Source organism: Mus caroli, unplaced genomic scaffold (assembly GCF_978045245.1).
Source record: "Mus caroli unplaced genomic scaffold, Mus_caroli_1 scaffold_15, whole genome shotgun sequence".
Taxonomy (NCBI): domain Eukaryota; kingdom Metazoa; phylum Chordata; class Mammalia; order Rodentia; family Muridae; genus Mus; species Mus caroli.
Window position 1 is genome coordinate 3530712 of NW_028227270.1, and position 27014 is coordinate 3557725.

The window sequence follows — 27014 nt, forward strand, 5'->3', positions numbered from 1 at the left end:
TAGATGCATGATATGCTGTTCATGGTTGGAATTAGTATAGAAATATCATCCAGCAATTAGCTAGCCTAAGAGCTATCTGTATTACTCACTCATTCAACCTTTACAATAATGTTAAATGGCATGAATTGTCTTTGTGTACCATGGTGTTCATTCTCAAATGTGTTAATTAACATTTAAAAATCCCAGAATGTATAAGTAAAATACATCCGTTACAACCTCACGGTTTTGCTTCAGAAGCTGTTTGCTCTATTTATAGCCTGCTGTACAAGTCAGTCTAAAACTTCGTGGCTTCACAATGCAAATAATTATTTTCATCTGTGATCCAACAGATGAGTAAATGCCATTTGTGGAAACCTCAGAAGAGGTAATGCTTCTTGTGATCATCTCTTGCATTGTTGCACAGCCAACAAGTTTTAATGTGTATTCTTTCCCCACTGGGCTGTAAATATTATTGGAATTAGAGCCAATGAACTAGAATATTTACAATATAAGACACCCATGGATAGGAGAATTGAATATGAGATTGGATGACAATGTAGAACTGATGGTCGGAGTGTCTCAGCACTCAGGACTGGCTAATGTATAACAGTTGGACTATTGATAGAGAGGGGTTCTAGGCAGATTCCCAGTCACCTTATAAAACTTCAAATCTATAAGCAAAATACAACAGGCTTAATTGTGAACACAGTGATAAGATGTCTGAGCTTCAGATTTCCAAGGAATGTGGGACAATAAATGTTATATGACGTGGAGAGAAGCAGCAAGGATAACTTCAGTAACTCGTGATGTAGCACAGCCAGCAAGATTTAATATTTTGGAATAAAGACAGGAATTAGTCTATAATTAGTCCCTTTTATAACTATAAAAGTTAAAGGTCTAAAATTATAAGGCCAGAAATTTCAGGTACAACAAAAGTAATACTGGATAATTAATAGGTAAGAAAAGAGTGAAACTTCAATCTCTATCTGATTCTCATTTTATAGTTGGGCAAATAGCTACACACAGCAATGACATCACCATAGACAGATGCTTTTTCTTCTAAAAAATAGTGAGGCCTTGTTCAGACATAGTCTATTGTGTCCAGCCACTGAAGCATATATTCATTGTCATTTCACTTTCACTCTCTTCTTCTTCAGTGGACCTGAAATGGTGTCCAATTATTCACGTACTTTCCTGAAGGGGAAACATTCAGAGAGCACATTGTATGGAATAGGATTCTTTTAAATTTTTTAAATAAATATTTTCTTTATTTACATTTCAAATGTTATCCCCTTTCCTAGTTTCCCCTCAGAAAATCCCGATCCCCTCCCCGCTACCCCTGCTCCCCAACCCACCCACTCCCATTCTTGGTCCTGGCATTCCCTTATACTGGGGCCTAGAGCCTTCACAGGACCAAGGGCCTCTCCTCCTATTGATGACCGACTAGGCCATCCTCTGCTACATATATAGGTAGAGCCACAAGTTCCACCATGTGTTTTCTTTGATTGGTGATATAGTTCCAAGGAGCTCTGGGGGTACTGGTTATATTTATACTGATGTTCCTCCTATGGGGCTTCTTTTCTTAAGAGAAATCAGAGTTTTTCTTTTCTTAAGAGAAATCAGAAAGTAATCCTTGACTTTTCATTGTGTTTGCGAGGCTTGGCTTATGCCAAATGTATGCATAGTGTATACATTATATGCATAAACATTAATATGCATAATGCAATTGATGTTTGTTGAATGATGAAATTCAAACATACAAAGTGATATACAATTAAAATGAACACCCTGTACAGTTTTTGAATAAAGGTGTCAAAAACACACATGATAATGGAAGAACAGCTTTTCAACAAAGTGGAAACTACAATGTTTTCACATGTAGAAGAGAGAAACTAGATCCAAATTTCTGGTTTTTTGTTTTGTTTTGTTTTGTTTTTGTTTTTTTGAGACAGGGTTTCTCTGTGTAGCCCTGGCTGTCCTGGAACTCACTTTGTAGACCAGGCTGGCCTCGAACTCAGAAATCCACCTGCCTCTGCCTCCCGAGTGCTGGGATTAAAGACGTGCGCCACCACCGCCCGGCTAGATCCAAATTTCTAATCCAGTGCAAATATCAACTCAAAATGATTCATCTATAAGACACAATACTTCAAAACCATTAAAGTGCTAGAAGAATATATAGGTGTTATTCACTTCTGGATACAGGCACAGTCAAGGGTTCTCTGAAAAGGACTTCTATTGTACAGGAAATAATGAAAAGCATTCAAAGTATGTTACTGAATTATAAGTTCTGCATAAAAACAAACCGGTAAAACATTATCAGAATGGTGGAAAGGGCCAGAGAGGTGGCTCAGGAGTTAAGGGAACTTGATCATGCAGAGGACCTGGATTCAATCCTCAGTACCCACAGGATGGCTCACAATCATTGTTAACTCCAGCCCAAGGAATCCAATGCCTTTTGATTTCTACAGTTATTAGGCTTACAGTGGATGTATATATACTCATACAGGGATACATATTTAGACATAAAATAATTAAAAAAATTTAAGAACAGAAAATCAGCTTTCAGATGGGAAACTAACTTTGCATACAATATACCAAAGAGGAAATTAATATGGAGAATATATAAAGAGTTACAAAAATTAAATCACTCTAAATCCTCCAAATTGTAGAATCAGCAAATTGGTAAATGGATTAATTAACCGGTTAATTGGCAGTTCTATAATGAAATAAAAATTAAATACAGCTACTTGAAGACACATTCAATTAAAATACTAAGCCACCAGGACAATGCAATAAAAGTGCTTTCTGACCTCAGGCTGCACAAGATGGCTCACATCAAGAAGAGAAATGACAGATGCAATGAGAATGTAGAGCAAAAGGAACTCATACAGATGCTGATGAGAATGTGGAAGAAGAGGAACTCATATATACTGCTACAGAAAAAGCAAAGGGATAGATACAGCTGAGCGGGGAAATTCCCCAAAAATCACTTTCAATAATATGCATGTACCTAAAACCTAACTTCCTCTAAAAATTAGTTTTCCTAAGGTCTAGTTAAACTTGGAGTAAAATTATGTATAGTAAATGATGATTTAAAAGGTTTGCTTTACATAAACAGGCATAAAGAACACAAGAAGTATTTATCAATTAGATATTCAAATTTTACTTTAAACAAAAGTATTAGCCAATTTTAAATAATTAATGATTTTGACTCAATTTTCTGAACACAAACCACAAAGGTCTGTTAGATTTAAAAGTACAAACTAGCCCAGTCAACCATTTGTCATATTTCAAAAAGGACCGACTGGGTTAGACTTCATTAAGAGAACAAAATAGCACTGCATAAGATTTTGGTAACTTCAAATCTGATAATTAAAAATCCCAATGGCAAATCTTTAAGCATCTTTTAAAGAAGAGCCAATAATTTCTATTTTAGTTCTTTTAATTATTTTTTGAGAATTTCATATCTGGATACTATATTTATATCACGTATAGCTCTCCTTCTCCCTAGTCCAACTCCTCCACTGTCAAACCCTCATTCTCCCAACTCCTGACCTATTTTTAAATTATTGTTAGGCATATATGTACACACACATATGCCTTGTACAGCTGCAGCAACACACACACACACACACACACACACACACACACACACTTGTGAGTGCAATCTAAAGTATACAGCTTGCTGAGTTCATTTTCAGTTGCTATCCATTCATTCATATCTAAGGTTAACTACTTTGGATTGGTTCACCTAACAGAAGGCTTATTCTAGTGAGGAGTGACTACCCCTCAGTAGCTATTAATTGCCTATAGCAGTTTTTCATCTAGAGACGGGACTATGTACCATGTTCTGCCTTTGGAGAGATATTGCCTGGTTGGTCACTGCTGTAATTCATAGGATTTACAGTGGCTTGGTTTGGGATTAGTGATTGGTTTTCTCCTTTGCTCCTTGCAAATCACCTTCTGGTATTTGGAGACTAATCCACAGAGAGGTTGGATCTAAGCCCTGTGTGGTGAATCCAGCTGAAATTTTTAAAGCTTTGTGTGGGAAATATACAGTATCTTCAGAAATAGGTTCTTACATACAAGTTACAGCTGGGGGGGTGTTAGGGGAGGGGGGGGGACGAAAAACAATGGTAGCAGCCTGATTAGTTTGGACTGATCAACTATCCTAACCAACAAGTTGAATGGAAACTTCTCATGCCTGGCATTGGGGATAAAAGAGCAGCAGCAGTAGCAAAAAATGTTGTGAAAAAAAAAAAAAGTACTATGTAACATAGGGTAAGGTTATTGGGTTAGCTATAGCAACTATAGAAAGATGTGAGGCCACTAATAGAGAGAAGCAATGATGGATCCAGAATAGGACCTGCAAGGATGTGGAAGCAGAGTGGCTGGGTTAGTGATCAGGGGTGGGGGGATATTATAGGAGGGGGGTTCAGAGGGGAAATGAGGAAAGGGGATAAAATTTGAAATGTAAATAAAGAAAATATCTAATAAAACAAAAAACAAAACAAAACAAAACCAAAAAAGGACTTATATAAGAAACAACTTAGCCAAGGTGTTTATAAGCAATACCAAAAATATATAACAAAACTGTGGCAGCCAATACTAATCTTTTTCTTTGAGTTGAACTGCATTTGCGGTGTCATGTTTATTTCTACAGAGCACGGGTTCTGAAACAGAGGTAGAAATTTCAGTATTTCAGGAAAAACAACCAAGAGAAAATTAATTAATATGAGAAACAGGAACGGGATGTTCATCCGCAAAAGAGTGAACTTCGTCAGACAAACGCTCCTTAGACTCCTTATGGATGCCATATACAGCTGTTTTAAAGGCACCATGGGAATTTCTTTTAATGTGTGTGTGTGTGTCTCTGTGTACACGCGCACGATGGAGAATTATGATGCGGTAATTTTGATTAAGAAAAAGTTTATTTGTAATTATCTAGGAGTCATAGCATTGTTTAGAGGCTGAGCCAGTCTCTTCTACTTTACTTACAATTTAGTAACTTGATCTATTATAGAACAAGTTCTAAAATTTTAGCAAACTTAATTTTTCTTTGTCCTGGTTTCTTTCATCTTCTCAGTTATACTATGTAATAAAAGAAGGTATTATTATTATTATTACTATTGCCTATAAATAAAACACTATTAAATCTCTTTTTAAAAACAGCATCATAAATGCATTTATTATGGAATTCTATTTAAATAGAATTGATCACCTTTATATTTGAAATGGTAAAATAATTAACCTCAACCAAATGCCGCTAAATTAGCTAATTATTATAGGCCCATTTAAACCATGTTTCTAGAGAATATCTTCAATAAATAAAATATTGATATCAGTTACAGAGCAGGCATTTCAGTTTCAGGCCATCACCATAAGCCATACCCTCAGCAGATTTTTTTGCAAAGGAAAGAAGGATATAATTATTCCAACTTTTTTTTTTATTTCAAAATTCTATCTGAATTTTCTGAACTGTTTTGTGCTAGAAAAATCCCCAGAGCTTCAGTTTTCTCTATGTTTACAAATATTTAACTGACATGCATATAAATGCAGGACTTGATAGATGCACCCACTGTACTGGTAACAATCTGCTCTATGGGTTCTGTGATGGTTGGTGGGAACGATGCCTTATGGCACGGATCTCCTCATTCTCAGCTTTCACTTCTAAGAGATATTTTGCATCTGTCCAGTCAGCTCTAAACCTAACATGTACAACCAACAGTGAATCCATTATGTAAACTTAATGGACTACACTGATGTTCCAGATGTTCCTCTCTGCTCAAATATCTGTTGCATAGAGAAGAGAGGGAGGCCTGAGCTTTATAAAAGGAACGTGTTGCTTTTAGGGTTCTTTAGAGGTATAGAAGAGACAAATGAATATATTTTATAATGGAATTTATTAAGAGTGGCTACATGAAAAGGAAAGGGTACCCCAAAATGTCTGTTTCCATGAACCTGAGAACCATCCATCTACAAAGCTGGATGCCTTTCAAGTCTTAATCTAGAACTATGCCTGGGGGATTTCTGGAAGTTTGCAGGTCCTCAGTGCGCATTGGAAAGTTAAAATAAATAAATAAATAAATAATAATAATAATAATAATAAAGCAGGTTCTCACGTGAGTGCAGGACAGCATCAACAGAGTAGAGGACTTGTGAACAAAGATGTGATAACCCAACAAAACAAAATCACTTCTATCAAACCTCTTTGTATTTGGGTCTATGCTGGAAAGTGCCACTCACAGGCAGTGTATTTCTCCACACTTCGGTTATCATAATCAAGAAAAACCATTCCTCAGGCCCAATGGTTAAAGTTAACCGGATCTAAGCAATTCCTCACAGGTATGATCAGAGGCACTCCTCACTGACTGACTCTAGACCTTGTTGACAATATTAACTATCACAAGTATGCTATATTTTCAATGTACATTGTTTCATTTACAATATAATAATAGAGGGATAATGATGATTTTATTCTTGAGCTGTTATGTTATTATAGATTAATGAGATGAACAGAAGAAAATTACTTCATTCCCATTTGCTATGGGAAGAAACACACATATTTTATCAAGTGATTTCTACTGAGGATTTTTTTTTTATATTATAAAACAGTAGCTGTTGACAGCTTTAGATCCCTTGGTTTGTCACACCATGGCCTGAGGACTCTTGTCAGACCTAGGCAAGAGGGACTCGGAGGAATAAAGGTGTACTCCAAAGGACACCATCTCCCCTTTCTCAAGATCTCCTGGCTCTTTAAAGACTTTCCTATTTATGTAATCATATTTTTGGTAGAATTAAAAAATTCTAGACTAATACATGCCTAGTAAGTGAGTACACAAGAAAGAAGTATTATTGAAAGGCATAAAGCGTCACTAAGGGAAGGCAAATGTAGTGCACTATCCCACGCAGAGCAACTCTCATACAACTGTTGGCTCAACTCAAAGAAGATGGACAAAGAAAGGGCTTAAGAAAAGGTGATCTATTCTCTGTGGCATCATTTCTCTATTTGATTGGCAGCACAGACTAATCCTAGCTCATTATGGAAGACAATGGTGGAACCATGTTAGTGCGAAGAAGCAGAAACGTTAATGGATGGACTCAGCACGACTGTAGAGAAAGTACACATCACATCCAGTGTTGAATTTTGGAATAATTTCCAGACTTGGATTAAACCCAATGGGAAACAGAAAGTTGATTAAATAGATTCTATCAGATTCTGAATAATGAGGCATGGACTTAATGCATCTGCATTATGTCCCCATTTGTACTTAGTGATATCAACTATAAAGAACCCTTGTTTATGGACATAATATTAAGATTATAAATATGCGTTGGTGAGGATTAGTGGGATAATGTGCACTGTAGGATTTTTAATAAATATCAAGCCCAAACTTAAAGAAGAACATTTCCTTTATCTTATAGTAATGACTGCTTCCCATTGTTGTAGTTACAGGGAGAATACACATTCCATTTTTATCTCTACACTATAGTCTATGGCAAAAAAAGAAAAATCACAGCTGTCAAATACTTGATGAGAAGAAACATTTATGAGAAAAATGTCCATTGTTTTGACGGTTACTTTTTATGAAAAAAGATTCTACAACTTTTGTAGAACAGGGAGGTATATTTCAGTAGACAATCTTTATGCATCTTTGTCTCATGATTATGCTTTGAATCAATGGATTTTTCTATGTATCAAATTACAACTAGTTTATTTACTGGGTTATCTTCCTGGTCAATAACTTTCTAATACTTGAAGAAAATATCTCTCAACTCTAGTTCCACATACATATGACTATAGAGCACAGTTGATAAAAACAAAATTCAAAGGAAAATATATAAATATTAGGGAAATATAGTGGAGCTGCATGTGAAGACTAATTTCTAGTAATGTGTGTGTGTCTTTCTGTAACAAAACTTAAAATCATAAATAAGTAGAAAAGAGACAAAATGAATGTGTCACTTTGACTTTATAAAAGTAAGGTGAATTAAATGCAAGTCTCCTTTGTACCTTGAGCAATTCTTCTATTTCCATGGGGCTAATCTCTTATACAGCATTATGAAATAGAGTGCCCTAGAGCAAATAGATCATAAACATTGAAGATTTTATTCATGTTTGAAAAGTAAATGCATCCAGGTAACCAGAATAATATTATTTTGAAATTGTTCAAGGATTGAAAATCAAAATGCTAACAATAGCATTTTCTATAAATGTAAATAAACTGAATAACTTAAGAAAGATATTTTGTAAGAGCTATCCTAGAAAGAGACTAATGGGACTGTAAGAAAAAAAATGGTACACTGATCTTTGATACTGTCATATTTACACATGTGTACACATTTAGGGGCACACACATGCATATGTACAGATACATACATGTCACACACATACATTCATACAAAGAGAACATTAACTTGGAACATAATAAAATTTTCTTCAAGTAGGAATGGAAGTTACATAAATCAAAAATGCACAGTTTCATTAATGTTCCCAAACTTCCAGACAGCAAGTATATGTTCTGGCTTCTCTTCATTGATCCAACACTCCAGCATCTCATAATCACCCTATGGACTAACAATTAGCAAGAGGCATTGGAGCCGGACTCTTTAGGGTTGAGTGACAATGCCAACAGTGCACTACATAGGCCATTAGTATGTTTTGTTAATCACTAAACATATAAAAGTAAAATTTCCAAAAGTCTCTTTCCTTAGTATAATGCAAGACATTTTTAGTAATTATGACTTCAAAACTCCTTAGCATCCCTCATGTTCATGGTCATAGAAATTCTTGTTCTTTATGTAACCACCTATCAGCTTCAGATGACAACACCACATTTATATAATACACATCTAAGCTATTCATATAGGACACCATTGTCCTTCCTCTTCCCTAGTGGAAAAGGAGCAATTTCCAAGATTCTGAAACCAATATAACTGCTTCTATATATAAAAGAAAAGACAGGGAAGACACACCCATGAAACTTCAACAATATGGTTGCCTAAAAAGACCCAAAGCACAACAACCTCAACTGATGTGCCAATGTAGATAGTGAAAATTTAAAGACAAAATGATGTGCATATCCCTTTGTCTTTCCTTTTCACAATTTTATCAAAATTTAGATTGGGATTGGGCAAGGTGATAAGCAAATTTTACCCTACTCAGTTCTTTGCTCCCTATACACAAAGGTAATAATAATTATATATATATATATATATATATATATATACATGCACACACACACATATTTTCAATAAGTTCTCCCATTATATCTTATACACATCCCTTTATATGAAATAAAAGGAGACCATTATCATATTCTATACTTGCTTTTTATAGTTAGTGCTTGTTCTGACTACACAGCAATTCCCTGAAACAATTTCTTTTATGAATCAAATAGCCCAAGTTGTAATTTGCTATGTCTTGGTTCACTCTCTGTGTAAATCATTTTCATATACCCTGGATACACAGTTCTAAAATGTTTGTGGTTTCTGTAAAATTCTCTGGGAATAGCCTACCATCTTTTCTCTAACCTATCACTATTTTAGGGCATAATGCACATACTCAAAGGGACTGAGCTCATTTGAAATATCAAATTACTGATTTATGAATACAATTTCCTTAAGATGTACTCATCAGTTCGGTTTAACAATTTCACCTCTACAGGAGACAATATTAAGCAAGATGGAATGTATCCTACTTACATTCTGCTCACATCACAATTGTGGGGTTCCCTGGAGGAGAGTTATGCAATTCTGCATCCTTCTATTAGCAAACAGCACTAGTTTTTCTCTCATTCGAAATGTCCCTATCAGGTATTTTTGTGGTCTCAGGACGTTTGTTTAACATTCTGCAGACAGAAGCAAGTAAAAGCAGTTTTGCACTGAACTTATCTAGATTTTCCCCCCTAGGTTTATATGATGTACACTTACTTCTTGTATGTCTTCCTCCATTTCATATTTCTAGGTATATAGGATGTTTGCTTCTAGTCCTAGCTATCAAAATCATCAACACACACACACACACACTCACACAAGCACACGCACACACAGACATACACACAGCTGTCATGGTCCGAGATTTACTGCAAACATCCTATTAATTAAAAATGACCTTGAATTTCTGAATCTCATGCCTCCTTTTCCACAGTGCTGGGTCTGCAAACATGTGCCAGCATGACAAGTTTATGAGGTTCTGGGGACAGAATCCAGAGTCTTATGTGCACTAGACAAACACTCTCTTCACTGAGTATAATCCCCACATGTCTTAATTTCATTTCCTGTTGCTGGGATGAAATACTCTAAGAAAAGTAAAATTGAAAAGAGGGGGATTATTTTACTTCCCACAGAGGGTCAAATGAGAGAATTTCCTGAGCATGAAAGATTTCCATTTTTCATGCAATGCACTCTGATTTTTGACTTTGAATGCAATTTAACTGCTTCAAAGTTCTGGCATCTCAAGTCCTCCATTGTAACTTACTATGTCTAGGAATTTTGATCAAATATATATCTCTTCTCTATTAAGTTGTTTTTTTTTTGTTTTTTGTTTTTGTTTTTTTTTTGCCAGGGTCCAATGTTTGAGAAATCTCAGGGGTCCTACTACAGAATAGCCCATCTCTTCAGTTTTTTTCAGCATTTCTTAATTCAACAACAGGAGTCAGCTGCTTCTGTCCATTGGTTGGGTGTAAATATCTGCATCTGGGTCTTTCAGCTGCTTGTTGGGGCATTCAGAGAGCAGTCATGAGGATATTCACTCTCCCCATATCTATTCAATACAGTAGTACTAGAAGTGTTAGCTAGAACAATAAGACAACAAAAAGAGATCAAGGGGTAAAAATTGGTAAAGAAAAAATAAAGTTATCACTATTTGCAGATGATAGTATACACATGCAAACCAAAAAATTCTATCAGAGAACTTCTCCAGCTGATAAACAACTTCAGCAAAGTGGCTGGATATAAAATTAACTCAAATAAATCACTAACCTTCCTTTATACAAATGATAAACAGGCTGAGAAATAAATTATGGAAACAACTCCCTTCACAATAGCCACAAATAATATAAAATATCTTGGAGTAACTCTAACCAAACCTATATGAAAGACCTGTATGACAATAAATTCAAGTCTCTCAAGAAAGAAATCAAAGACGATCTCAGAAAATGGAGAGATTTCCCATGGTCATGGACTGGCAGAATTAACATAGTAAAAATGGCCATCTTACCATAGGCAATCTATAAATTCAATGCAATCCACATCAAAATCCCAACACAATTCTTCAGACATAGAAAGAGCAATTCTCAAATTCATCTCGAAAGACAAAAACCCAGAATATTGAAAACAATTCTTTTTTTTAAATTATTGGATATTTTCTTTATTTTCATTTCAAATGTTATCCCCTTTCCCTGTTTTTCTCACTCCCGGAAACTCACATCCTCCTTCCCTCTGCTTCTACCCATTCACCCACTCACACCTCCAATAAAAGAATGGCTGTGGGAATCACCATCTCTTATCTCAAGCCTTTACTACAGAGCCATAGTGATAAAAACTGCATGGCATTGGTACAGAGATTGACATGTCGATCAATGGAATAGAATTGAAGACCCAGAAATAAAATCACACACTTATGGTCACTTGATCTTTGACACAAGATGCCAAAAATATACAATAAAAGAAAAGAAAGAATTTTCAATAAATGGTGCTGGTCTAACTGGTTGTCTGTATGTAAAAGAATGAAAATTGACCCAAATTTGTCACCTTGTACAAAGCTCAAGTCAAAGTGGATCAATGACCTCAATATAAAACCAGATATGCTGAATCTAATAGAAGAGAAAGTGGGAAAGAGCCTTGAACTCATGGTCACGGGGGAAATGTTCTAAACAGAACTCCAATGGCTCATGCTCTAAGATCAAGAATTGATAAGTGGGACATCATCAAACTAGAAAGCTTCTGCAAGGCAAAGGACATAGTCAATAAGACAAATTGGCAAGCTACTGATTGGAAAAAAAAATCTTCACTAACCCCACATCTGACAGAGGCTGATATCCAAAATACATAAAGAACTCAAAAAAAAAAAAAACAATCAAAAAATTGGGTATAGAACTAAACCAAGATTTCACAACTGAGGAATCTTTTTTTGTTTTTGTTTTTGTTTTGTTTTTTGAGACAGGGTTTCTCTGTGTAGCCCTGGCTGCCCTGGAAATCACTTTGAAGACCTGGCTGGCCTTGAACTCAGAAATCCGCCTGCCTCTGCCTCCCAAGTGTTGGAATTAAAAGCATGCGCCACCCTGACCCCGGCTTTTTTTTTTTTTTTTTTTTACAACTGGGGAATCTTGAATGACTGAGAAGCACCTAAAGAAATGTTCAAAGTCCTTAGTGATCAGAGAAACGCAAATCAAAACTACTCTGAGATCCCACCTCACACCAATCAGAATGGCTAAGATCAAATCCTCAGCTGACAACACATGTTGGAGAGGATGTGGAGAATGAGAAACACTCCTGCATTGCTGGTGGGATTGCAAGCTGGTACAACCACTGTGGAGATCAATCTGGAGGTTCCTCCGAAAATCGGAAATAGATCTGCCTGAAGACCCAGATATATCACTCTTGGGAATATACCCAAATGATGCCGCACCATGCCTCAGGGGCATCTGTTCCACTATGTTCATAGTAGCCTGATTTGTGATAGCCAACAGCTGGAAACAACCCAGATGTCCCACAACAGAAGAATGGATACAGAAAATGTAGTTCATTTACACAATAGAATACTATTCAGCTATTAAGAATAAGGACATCCTGAGTTTTGCAGGCAAATGGATGGAACCAGAAAATATCATCCTGAGTGAGGTAACTCAGACCCAAAAGGACATGCATGGTATTTACTCACTAATAAGTGGATGTTAGCCAAAAAATAAATGTACAGAATGCCCAATATACAGTCTACCGAACTCAAAAAAGCTCAACAAGCTAAAATGCCCAAGTGAAGACATCTTACTTCCACTTGGGAGAGAGAAGAAAGTTATCACAAATTGGGATGGAGGGAGGGAACCTGGAGGGAAAGTGCATGGGGGGCGGAATTGGAGGAGAGAGAGGAACTTGGTATTGGGTGAGGGAAAAGGACTGAAGCCCTGAGGGCCAGCAGAAAGAATGTAAACAGGCAACCTCAGGAAATAGAAGGTTGGGGGGGCCCTCCAGAATGCACCAGAGACCTGGAGGTCAGAGACACTCAGGAATCAAAGGGAAGGACCTTAGATGAAATGCTCTACAGTAGGGAGAGGGAACTTATAGAGCCCACCTCCAGCAGGAAGACAGGGCATCAAGTGAGGGATGGGGTTGCCATCTTACTCACAACTATGACCCCTAATTGTTCCTGTCTGAAAGAATTATAGGGATGGAAATGGAGAGGAGCCTGAGGAAAAGAAGGTCCAGCAACAGGCTAAAGTGGGATCAAACTCAAAGGGAGGTCCCAAGGCCTGACACTATTACTGAGGCTATGGACAAGAAATTTTAACTCCAAACTAAAAAAATAGAAATGTTCATTATAAATTATGTATATTGTACTAAAATATAATACTTATTCTATGAATTAGGGATTTCCATATTTAAAAGAGGATATCAAGGCATGAATAATTAGGCAAACTGCCCAAGGCCATACACTACTGGTCTAGGAAAGAGAACTGGGAGCTGAATCTAATATATTCCAAAGTGCAAACATTCATCTCCTTTTTCTGTGATGCCACTCAGGTATCTGTTCAAAGCACTGGCATGCCCGCTATCAGGGACAGACCACTTAACCTTAAACAAACCACCTTTTTTTTTTTTTAATTTTGGTCAGAGTAAACTACCATTGTTTCTGCAAACACTCAGTCTAAGAACTCATATTCATTCTACTTTATGAAAAGGAAGTATCCAGGACATGGAATTGAACCTTTTTCCATTTCTGTTGTGTTCTAAGGGGCCTTTGAAAAATAAATTCGAGATTAATTTTGCAACCACTAAGGTTCAGACAATATAAGTTACATATCAACTACCTTAACAGGTTTTATAGTAGACATTATAGTTGACATCTGATTCAATGGCATATTGAGATACTCTTTTCTTCACTTTATAATATGGCCACAAATGTGGTGCCAAGTAGAGAATGCATTGCATTTCATTGATGTGTATTTTGGGGGAAACACAAATGTAATGTGGCAGATGCCCAAATTTTCCTTCTGTAATTTTCATAACCAAACATATGCAAAGATAGTATTTAGTCATGTTTCAAGGTATGCTCCCATTACCCTGTGGAATGAGACAGGTGCATATAGAACAGAACCACATTCTTGTTAATCTCTCATGAGGAGAGCTAGATTTCTGAAGCCTTTGATTGACTAGAAGATCATTTAAATGTTGATTGTACTGGGTCCAATATATAACCTTAAAGCATAAAATGGCTGAAATGATTCTGTTATATATTAACCTCTTATTTGGTAAATCACCTACAGAACTAATAGTTGTAGGCCTACAAGTAAGATTGGTTAGCCCCATAAAGATTGTGAGTAAAATTAAATTTGCCAGATGAATTCATTTTTAAATTATTACATTTATTCATTTTAAATTGTTGCATTGTCAAAGAAATCAATTCTCAAAAATAGTAGAGACCGTAGTGGGATAATGAAATACTCACACTATGATTTACATCTTTTCTTACATCTTTTATTAGTACATAGTTTTTTCATGTCTATAATTCTGCTGTGCATTTCTAGAATAACATTTATACCAGTGTTGTGACAGGTTAAAAAAAAGACAAAATAAAATAAGATAGAATATTCTACATATGGTAACTAACTATATAATTTCCCATAAAATTATGTGAAAATAGGCAGTTCGGTTTGCATATAGACCATAAAATATCTTTCTATGTAATACAAAACAATGAAAATACAAGACTTTTTGGAAAGATGAGGAGTCTATATGAAGTGTATGACATCTGTGTAGCTGTTAGTGGAGTAACATAGCAAAGAGCTATTTATTTCATATTACACTGACTCTTATTCGCACAGTGAAACAAGGATACCAGTTTGCTACAGCCCATATGAACTAAAATTTTTTCAGAAAATGCAAATAACATAACACAAGAAGTGTGAGGCATTAAAATTGCTGCTTATTGCCTGATACCTTTAGCTTTATAGAAATAGTAAAAGAAGAAATCTCATCATTCAAAAGGAGTATACTTTTTTTTTAATATCCATTCATAACATTTCAAATCACTACAATGGTACACATGACCCAAGAATTGTTTTCTGTGAGCATGCACCCATGTGGCTCAGCCTGTATGAAACTGGACTAAGGCCATGACATCGAATGATAAGGAATTTTCAGAGTAATTAATGAGAGCTGATAAACAGCTCCTCTGGTCAGTGTCTCTGGCTTTTTGCCAGTAAATAAACTGTTCTCTGTTAGATTTTTTTTAATCTGTAAAACAAAACAAAACAAAACAGCAAAACAAAACAAAATCAAAAACAACCAGCACGAATGCATTTTCTATTTACATCATTCAGAATAGCTGAGCTAATGTTGCACAAAATTTTACATAGCATTTGTGAATGATTCAAAAGCATGTGTCAGTACCATCTATGAAAAATAATTTACTTATATGCATGAATGGGAAATAGAATCCTGCATGATAGTGTGTTCCCTTCAGTAACTTTAGTTGGTACTCTGGAAGTAATTCCTTAGGAGATCCTTCTTTTAGACAGTTGTTTCTTATGTCTAAGAACCAATGTCATTTGGGCATGGTCCGATAGAAATGTATTTCTAGCATTAGAAATGCTAAGGCAAGAGGTTTGTGAGTTAAAGTACAGCCCAGGCACATAACAAGAGAGTTTGAGCTATTCAAACATAATTCAAACTATATACACAGACAGAAAAAAGAATGAATATATATATAAGAAAAATTGGATTAGAAATTGAGTATTGTTCTTTTTTTTGTTCTTTTTCTTTTTCTTTTTTTTTTTTTGGTTTTTCAAGACAAGGTTTCTCTGTATAGCCCTGGCTGTCCTGGAACTCACTCTGTAGACCAGGGTGGCCTCGAACTCAGAAATCCGCCTGCTTCTGCCTCCCAAGTGCAGGACTTAAAGGCGTGTGTTACCACCGCCCGGCCTTTTGTTTGTTTTTGAGTCTTGTTCTTATTTTTGGTTTGTTTGACTGAGACAGGCTTTCAGGTAACCCCTGATACATTCTAACTCTCCCTATGCCTTTGAAGATGACATTGAACATTTGATCATTCTGCTTTTATCTCTTGAGTTCTTAGATTAAACACCTGAACCCCCAAATCCAATTTCATGTGATGCTGGAAATCCAATCCAAGGTCAGAATACAGGAGTTAATGCATACTACCCCAGTGACCTAACGAGTAAGCTACAAGTCCTCTCCTTTGGTCATATATTTCTAAAATAACTTAGCAGACTCAAAGTCAAATTCTTCTGTATCAAAGAACTGTAATTCAACCTAAGGTTTACGTAATTCAAATTTAATTTGCAAACAAAATGGGACATTAGAATTTGTTCCTATAAGCTCATCCCCATAAAATAACTCATATATAATAAGGAAGAAAGTTGTTTAGAAACACTTTTTCTTTTGAAAGATGCCACTTTTCTGTTGAACAAGGAGTGTTAACCAGGCAGACTTTCCTAATGGACAGAAAGAAGATGGCAAACAGAAATCATAGCACTCAGCAGGCTGCTGACCTACTTTATTATTATAAGTTCATATTGGCTATGAAGGCATTTTTTCAGTAGAGCTACAATGATTTGTCAGCAAATTACTAACCTTTTGTTAGGATATTTTTATAAAACTCTGTTATGACAGTACTTTCTATTTTGGAAAAAAGTCAATACTACTGTAATAATCCAATTCTAATACAGAGAAATTGAAATATAAAGTATATTACTCAACCCCAAGAGAGGAGAAATGTTTTCCTTCAATTCCTAGTTACATTACCTTGGCATCTTTCCTTAAGTCTATTAGTTTAGTTATATTATTGGAGACAGTCATTATATAAGTACTTGAATGGACATGGCACTTAAAAATACTTTAGTCTGTCATCAGTAGATAATATAATCATCCTAGGATTCCATGATAAAGTTACTTATAAGTATATCTTGCTTTTGTCCTCTCAAACTATTTACTTATTAAAAAACGTAACAGCATTGTTCATATGCGGCCCCTAAATTTTTTTTTATTATTGTAAATTTGATGCTAGAGCTAATTTAGAAAACTTGAGATTCTCTATTTTCGAGGTCACTCTAAAAAAAAGCCAGATGACAATACTTGAAATGAGTCCTTTACTACTGAGTAAAGCTTATAGTTTGTTAAACTTTGTGTATTTCTCAGCACCAAAGGGAAAGTGGTATGAAAGAATGCTTTCTGGAGCAGGGAACAAATGTGGATATAGACTTAGTTTTATTCTCCACTTGTACTTGGTACCTAAAATCTAGCATAAGGATGACCTGAGTGTATTGTCCAAAAAGAGAACTACTAATACAGACTCAGATCATAGAGGACCCAAGTACAGGAAAGTTGAGTGATATATCTAGAGTCATAGAGATGGTTAGAAGGAGAAGGTATTCTGTAATGGTCATCTCTACAATCCATTCTACTGGCGTTTCCCCTGTGCATCTCTACTAAGTTTTATAGTTACAAATTAAAACAAGCCTCTGATAAGAAAAAAAAAGAATGGTACATCAGTGTTCAATGCTTGAACGTGTAACTGAAAATTGACAAAGGCTTACACAGCACATAGCACATATGCCCATTACTTTTAACAGGAAGGAACTGGAAGTGTGTGTGGCTGTTTGTGAGAGTGCCTTCTACACTGTCTTGAATGAAAGTAAAACTGAATAATAGCTTGAGCTTTCAATTAAAACTTGTATATAATATATATGTGTGGGTTTATAATATATAATGTAATATATATTATATTATGATATCAGTATAGACTAATGTAATATATATTAGTAATTTATGTTTACTAAATTTATATTGGAAGAATTTCTCATGTTTTCATGTAATAATTATATGTTGGTTAAAGTTTTTGACATCTTTATAAGCATATTACCTTAGTGTTATTTGTTCACGCATGATTCTTGATACACAGTGCTGATACTTTATTATCATATAAACAAAAATCACAATAAGCACATTTATGGTCAGGCAGTGGTGGCGCACGCCTTTAATCCCTTGGGAGGCAGAAGCAGGAGGATTTCTGAGTTCGAGGCCAGCCTGGTCTACAGAGTGAGTTCCAGGACAGCCAGGGCTACTCAGAGAAACCCTGTCTTGAAAAAACAAAAACAACAACAACAACAAAACACATTTATTTGCACATCTATAATATGGGATATATTATGTTTATTGTCAATAACTTAGTAATGTCTAAAGAACAAATGGATATAGAGGCTGCAAAAACAAAGAGTGTAGACAACCCTGTTAGAATAGCTGTTTTTCAGATATATTTCAAAGGATGCCCAGTCACCTCCTTAATCAAATACTAATTCCTAAGCATTGTATGAAGGGTTGGGAAAGAAACTGTCGTGTATCCATTTAATGCCAATAATGTGGTCTATAGATTATAAACTTAAAAGCAGAGTAACAGAAACTAAAATCACACTGTGATATTTGTGATTGTTCATAATTTAATTTGAAGTTAATAATACTCAAAAACAAATGAGAAACTAGGAAATCATTTCACTTTATAAGTTAGACAGATACAAAATTAACTCACAGAAATTAGTAGCCCTCCTACATACAAATGACAAACATACTGAACAAGAAGAAAGAGAAATGGCTTTCACAATAGCCATAGATGATATAAACTATCTTGAGGTAACTTTAAACAGCAAGTAAACATCTTATATGTTAAAACTTCAAGACATTCCATGATAAATTAAAGACGATATCAGCACATGGGAAGACCTTCCATGCTCATGTATCAGTAACATAGTAAAAATGGCCACGTTACCAAACACAATATTTTTCTGCTTTGTATGAAAAGACACACACACACATACACACTAAATGTAACTAAAACACCCCAGGATAATAAAAGAACTAAACTGCTAAAATTATCATTATTCTTGACCTCAAGTTGTATTAAAAACAGCATGGTATTTTCAAAAAATAGAAATGCCAGTCAATAGAAAAAAATTGAAGATATATATATAAGTCCACACACCTATGGATGCCTAATTTTGATAAAGAAACCAGAAATATACACTAAAAAAAATAGTATCTTCCTCAAATGGTGCTGGTCAAACAAGACAGTTACACATAGAAGCATCAAAATAAATTCATGCATATCACCATGCACAAAACTCATGTTCAAATGGTTCAAATCACTCGACATAAAACCAGTTACTTTCTACACTGAACATGATCGAAGAGAAAATGGGAAATAACCTTGAACTCATTGGCACATCGAAGTATTTTCTGAACATAGTGCCATTAGCACAGGAAAGAAAATCAATAATTAATAAATGGGACCTCATTAAACTGAGACCCAATGTAGATGTTCCTCAACAGAAGAAGGGATAAAGAAGATATGATATATTTACACAGTAGAGTATTACTCAACCATTAAGAAATGAAATCATGAGATTCACAGGTAAGTGGGTGGAACTAGAAGAAAAAAAATCATCCTAAGAAGAAAAAAAAATCATCCTACGTGAGATAAACCAGACTCAGAGAGACAATTTATGGATTTTCATTTGCTTACATCAGTTATTAGCTGTTAAGTCAGTGGTAACCAATCCACAATTCATAGACCACAGAGATTAGGTATTGTATAAGAACCTTGAGAGGTGGGGATAGGTGATACAGATACATCTCTTTTGGCAAGTGAAATATGATAGGTAGTTTTGGATAGATGATGGCAACTGGGACATGAGGATTAAATGGAGAGAAAGGGAGAAGAACAAGACTAGAGGGGGAAATACAGAAAGACAGCTGAAATTAGGAGCATTTGAGGGATGAAATGGGAACTTAATACAGTAGAAGTGCCCTAAAATATATACATATATGGAGGCAATATAAATGATATGGTCAAATAGTGGGGGAGACAGGACCCCAGCTAATCATATCATGATGTCACCATATTGATTTACATCTAATTGAGTTGTTGGTAAACATGTTCGTATGGGATCCCTCAAACAACCCAGGTTATAATCAAGACTATAGATCCCACTCCACAAATTGACAGCAAGGCACAATTGCTGAAGATAACTCCTATACAACTCATCATTTAAGGAGAAGTTGATATAATGCCAAGATAGAACCTCCATACCAATGTGTTAACATCTTTGGTACTGGAAGGCACTCTTCACGTTTCCAATCCCTGTGATCTATCTTGTCGCTCTGCCTAGAAGGTATGATAGTGCAATAGTGGTACAAGTCTCATTGGACTAACCAACTAATGTATGATTTGACATAAAGCTCATTCCACAACATGGGACTTATAACATGACACTGTTTGGGTGGCCAAGAACCTGAGACAAGATAGCCCAAGAATCTAGGGAGAAAAAAATACTGATGTTCTAGAAAAAAATGTATAAAATGACTACTTATGACATTCTGCTATACTTATAAATCAGTTTCTTACTCAGCCAGCATCAGTGAAGTGTCCCCTTGTAGAAGATGGAAACAAATTCTGGTCCACAGCCAGATATTATTTAGAGAGTAAGAGATCTTGGAATGCTCAAACTCTAACTGGGATGTCTCCAGCAAATCCTTCCTAGGAGGGCTCAGGGAACAGTAAAGGAGTGGATGCAGAAATACTATAAGTGAGAGAGGAGATAGAAGACACCAAAACGAAATAAAACAAAACAAACAGACAAATAAGTTCCTAGGCCCTCTGAACATTTGTAGTAGATGTGTAGTTCAGTCTTCATGTGGGTCCTGAACAACTGAAGCAGGACTATCCCAAAAGACATTGCATGTTTGTGGGTTATGTTCTAGCCTGGCTGCTTTGTCTGGTCTCAGTAGTAGAGGATGACTGCACTTGGCCCACAAAGATATGATGTGCCAGAATGTCTAGATACTCAGGAGGTGCCCCACCGTCTCATAGGAGAAGGGGAGGAAAATAGAGGGTGGGATTGTGGAAGGGAGTGACCAGGAGGGTGAACAGCAATCTATCAGGATGAAAAATGAATGAGCAAACAAGCAAAAGAACAACACAAAACCAAGGCCCTCTAAATAAACAGGATCTACCCACATATGATCGCACAGAGACTGAGGCAATATTGTTCTAGATGGGTCTGCACCCAATGGGTCCTAGTGATAAATGATGTGTACACATACCCCTAGCCTTAACACAGACAAAATTTCCAACTAATAATCAATGCAAATTAAAATTTATTTTCATTCAAGCAATTATCATTTGGGGGACAAACTACTCTTGAAGGTAGTCTACAGGCCCTGAAGTAGATGGCCAACAAAAACATGAACTCAGCAGTATCTTTGGAGTTCACTTGTCTCATAATGTTGCACCATGGCTCTAACTATTTTTAAAATCTCAAATTATTTTTTAGTTAATTTGTTTTTTGTTTTTGTTTTGTATTGTTTTGTTTTTCCTCTCTATAGTAAGTGATAAGTTTATGACTTCCATCTTAGGATTTCTATGGGATTCCTGAGTATGTGAATATATCTTGTGCTCTCTCTTGGTTTATTCTTGTGTTTGCTTGTCTTGTCCAAATCTGATGTGTTAGTGTTAGTTTTATTTTATAGATTATTATATTAATTGTAGTATAACTATTTATATATTAATTATATTGTATTGTAAGGCTCCCTTAGAAGCCTGTTATTCTCATATTTTTGTTTGTCAGCCCAGCCCTTAATGGCTGAGCCATCTCTCCAGACTGCCTGTTGCTCTTCTAATGAAAGACATAAAGGGGATGGATCTGGATGGGAGGATGGGAGGAGAGGTGAGGAGCAATTGGGAGAACAAAGGGAGCGGAAATCATGATCAGGGACATAACATGCAAAAAAAAATTCTATTTGCAATAAAAGGAAAATCAATAAAACTATAATCTCATATGCTTAGCTAACTAATAATAATATCATTTAACTTACTAAATAAATTTTAAGTCAAATACTAACAACATAATAAAATGGACACATTATAATTAATATACTTGATTTAGAATGTTTCCCAAGTAACCTCCTCCATTAAAAATACTGCTGTGAAGTGATTAGTGTTTCTAGGGCATGAATCATCAAAAGCTTGTGTTGTGGGCCTCAAGTTTCTAATATGTTCTACATTTTACTGTTATGAAAATGTTTTACATCTTTGACCATGTCATTTAGCCACATTGAATTAAATGTATTATTTTCGTATCGTGCCTAAAAACTAACCATTTGCTTAGTAGTTAGTAAACACTTTTTGGTATTATACATTCCAGTCAGAAAAGTAAATCTATGAAGTATTCAAAACATTCTGGAGTCATAATATGCTTACATTAGAGGATTTAGCAAGATAAACAACATGTAACCATGTATCTGACAGCCTATAGATAGAAGATATGGGCTGCCCAAGTGAAATCTGATAGTCTTGATCATGGAAGAGCTTGTTCTAGAGAAGCAATATTATACTGGAAAATATTCATGTCATAATGACTTTTCATACAATGTGAAAATATTTTAGAAAAAGGCAATTAATATGCAGTTTAAATTATACTATGGTCTTCTCTTGTCATATTGTTAAAATTAATATTTTATATTTGTAATTGAACCCAATGCCATTGCCCCTAACCACTTTATAATTAATTAGTATATTCTCAATGATTTATAAAAGCAAGCAAACCACAGGATGTCATAGAAATGTAACACATTTTCTTAGACATTAATTATCTGTCAAAACTAATATCTTAATTCAGAAAGGATTTTGTAATTCAAATTCACTTCTTAAACGTAAATAAGCAAATGTTACAAATGTTGAGCAGGATGAAAGCATGTTCTTGCCACATCTCCCAAGTCAGGGTGTTCTTTCTCTTCATTTAAGGAGACCACTAAGTTCTTGTATTGACTCCTTCAATATAATGCTTAAAATTATTTTAAAATTTATGAATTTATGAGCAAAGAAATGAGTGTTAGGTTTATTTGCATGGAACAAAATATGAATTGCAAAAAGTTACCATAACAATGATTATATTAAAACAATCACTAACACAGTAAGCAAAGTTACAGTCTAGTCATCGTGTTAACATCAGATTTCTTGTCAAAGACTGTAACAGGAATCTCTAATAATAGATTTTATGGCAATAACTAGCTAATTGGATAAGTAGATAGACAGATCAGGATATAAAGCAAATTTTAATATGTATGCAGTTCTTAATAATACTTAATGACATACATGTAATTAGCTTAATATAAAAATAGTTATAATGCCATACTTGCAAAAGGTACTTGTGTGTTATTTAAGAATTGATTTCTATTCTCAAAGTTTTTACCTTAAAATTTTATTTTTCCACAAATTGAAAAAGAATCAGATGGACAGTTTTACTTTTTAAATATTGAATATCAAATACTGAATTTAGAGTAGTTTCTGTTGCATATGAAATGCTGTGATTAAGGATTCTTTTTCATAATCCTTCTTAATTGATCTGTATAGAAAGGTAGAAAATTACTTGGGAGATAATAGTTTGAATATGGAAGGATAAATACAGGGTTTTTTTGGGTGACATAAATGAGAAATGCACCCCAATAGGTTCCTGCATTTAATCTTGTGGTCCCCTGTTGGTAGTATTGCTTGGGGAAGTTGTAGAACCTTTAGAAATTGGCTCTTGCTATAGGAAGTAAACATTGATTGTGGATTTTGAGAGGTTACATCCTCACCATGCTTTCTGTTTACTGGGCTTCTTGAGCGTGGATGAAAATGTAGTCTGCCATCTTCTTGCTCCTGTGATCTATGTCTTGCCTACAATGACAGACTATATTGTGCTGAATAAACACTTCATTCACAAAAATATTGATCTATATAGTCCTGTTTAAAGATATTCTAGTGTGCAATGGAGTAGACATAGTCAGCTACAAATGAACTGTACCTATGACTATGTATTCTATCCATGTAAAAGATGATTCACAGAATTTCTGAAAATTCTAGTTTTATTAAAAAAAAACAGACTAAACTGATTTGCAGCTTTAAGCAGTTACTTTGTATAACAAGAGTAGATAATGAAGATTGAGGTTTTAAAAACACTAAACACAACACAACATGCACCAATTCAGAGTCTCTCTCTCTCTCTCTCTCTCTCTCTCTCTGTATGTGTGTGTGTGTGTGTGTATGTGTATGTGTGTGTGTGTGTGTGTCTGTCTGTCTGTCTGTCTCTCTCTCTGACATGCACAACTATATGCAGTCATGAATAAAGAAAAGTACTAAATACATTAAAATTTTACTGGCAAAACTAAAACTATGCTTACAAGTAGATACATAACATATCTCTCAATAAGATACAACCAGGAGCATTTTGTAGATACTTGAAAAGAGTTCCTTTGCCTTTTCATTTTTATGGAACATAATTTGAAAATTTTAAAATAATAATCATTTGCCAAATGAAGTACTGCGTGTATGCCAGCGATGAGTCACTTCTGGGATCAGTTCTCATCTTTGTGCTCTATACCCCATCAGCAACCTGATGACAGAGTGCCTATTCTTCCCCTCCTAGACAGCATCTGCAACACTGTCTTTGCCATTTATGTTGTTTCCTCTAAGGTAAGCAAAGGGACAGGCAACATCGTAGATTTGAAACATGCTCCAAGGCATACAGATTCCTTGCATTGTTCTATATGAACTGCCAGGAAGTTTTGATGCTGAACAGTAAGTTGAATAAAATTCACGTGTGAGGTATTTTCTGAGATGCCATCTGTGGTTATAATGGGTTTCTTGAAAATTGCCTTTTAGAAACTTAACTCAAGACTCTATAAGGTTAGCAGATGGACACTAATGGAAGTTGGATATCATTAAGGCAGAGGAAAAAAAAAATAGGTTATCTTCAACCTTCTGCCATGTGAAAATCTTTTCTTCCTATCCAGGAGATTCAGACACAAAGTCTCATTTTACAATTGGAGCCTGAACACAGAAGTGACTTGGTCCTGAACTCTGCAGACTTCCAAATCATGAGAAATCAATTCCCATGTTTTATAAACTTTCCAGTCTAGTATCCTACCATAACAGCACAAACAGACTAGGGTAGCACAAGAGACAAAGGTTAAAAACATAAAACCTTTTTTGAATATATATTTTAGTGAAAGACCAAAACACTTATACATAAAGTGTATGTATCCATGAGTGTGTATGGGTGTGGGAGGTTAGTATAAATTTTATGACTGCCTGTCAGCCAGGTTATGGATACATGATTTAAAGAAAGGTTTTTAAGCAAGCTTTCTCTCTTGGAATGAGATAGTTAAGCAGAAGTGAATGAGATGAAAGTCAGAACCAAATGATATCAGATCTCATATCAATGCATCTTACAAATATGTTAATATAGTTGGTTAAATAAAATTTAATTTTCATTTAAAAATATTTACATATATTACAAAATGAAGATTAAAATTTATCTTTCACATTAATTTTACTTGCTCTAACAACAAAATGTACTGAAATTTCCTTGAACTTCATTCATGCCTAATTTACAAACATGAAAATATTTGTATGGGTATTGTATTGTTATGTATGTGTGTTTATGTCAGGCAAATATAGCATATCTCAATATTTAAAATAAAAAGTATAAAACTGGATATTCCAGCACATATATTCCCATGGATACAAGAATAAGTTCTAGTTATATAAGTATGGTTCGTCTAATTTCACACCGATGGAAGAAAAGTCTTTATGAAAGCAGACCACTCCAGCAGAAGTAGTTTGAAGTCTTGAGGACAATATTGCAAATTTAGAAAATAAACCACATGAGTTACTTACAACCATTTCATTTAGAGAAACCCAGCAATCTGGTGGGAAGTCCTGCAGCAGGGGAACCAGAAACTGAAGACAGCCATCCCAGTGACACAGAAGCAGCATCATGCCAATGAGGTTGAAGATCCTCACCACAGCACTGGCGAGGTCATAGGTCATGTGGAATATCTGTCAGCAAAATATAAAGTCATGCTTTAAAAAACATATGACAAATCGGGCATGCTGCCAACAGCAGAACTGATGTGAGCTACATGCATGAAACAAAAATAAGAAATACTATTTAGATTGAGAAAGAGCTTATGGTTTTTTAAACTTCACAATAAGGCTGGCCATTCTGCTCTGTGAGTATAATAACCAAGTGTAGATATCTTCACAAAATACATAAGATGTAATACACACTTTACCTGACATTAATGTTGATGGGCACTGTCTTTGTGAACAAGTCTTTGTTATTTGCTTTTTTGCATTTATTATTATTATTAATTTTTTTACTTGCTCACTTTGCGTCCCACTCACTGCCACCTTTCCCGGTTAGTAAATTTGAGTAACAGCGCCTTTGCTCTGCTTCACATTCTTTGTTAAGAGCTTTGTTGAAGGTTAAGGGAAATATGCAAAATAGAAGGAAGATGTGCATTACAAACTATGAGATTCTATAAAAGGAGAGCTGCAGTACTGTTCCAGGTTTCTGAGGGCAGAAGCTTGAGTAACTTCAGTATCCAACCTGAGCTTGGATAAGACCTTATAGACAGAGTGGCTCATATTGTTAAAGAAGGCGTAGTACTTTAAAGTATAATATTTCATAGAAAGTACATTTCTAACAGGTGATATTTTTTCGAAAAAAAAAAACAAAATAATGACATTTTACATACTCAAAATATTTCAAAAGTGGAAACATAATCCAAACTGGTTTGGATTGTTCGCTTTTTCTAGTTTTTATAGAGAATAGAATCGGAGCCAGCATTTCCCCTTCAACACTCTAGCATTCGCCTAGTGTGGCAAGACAACATCCACCTGGGAGCCCACTGACATGCTAGTCTAAGATTGCAGACGCTAAGGAGTGGAGGAGCTAGAGAAAGTATCCAAGGAGCTAAAGAGA

The 27014-nt window shown here is 35.2% G+C and overlaps 1 protein-coding gene across 1 annotated transcript in view; it reads right to left on the bottom strand.

Annotated features, from left to right (window-relative positions):
- Hcn1 (hyperpolarization activated cyclic nucleotide gated potassium channel 1) overlaps positions 1-27014 on the bottom strand; it is a 369238-nt gene that overhangs the window by 135599 nt on the left and 206625 nt on the right. Inside the window, exon 3 of the mRNA XM_021180688.3 lies at positions 25925-26086. Coding sequence (XP_021036347.1) covers positions 25925-26086 — 162 coding nt within the window. The remainder of the gene's footprint in view (positions 1-25924; positions 26087-27014) is intronic.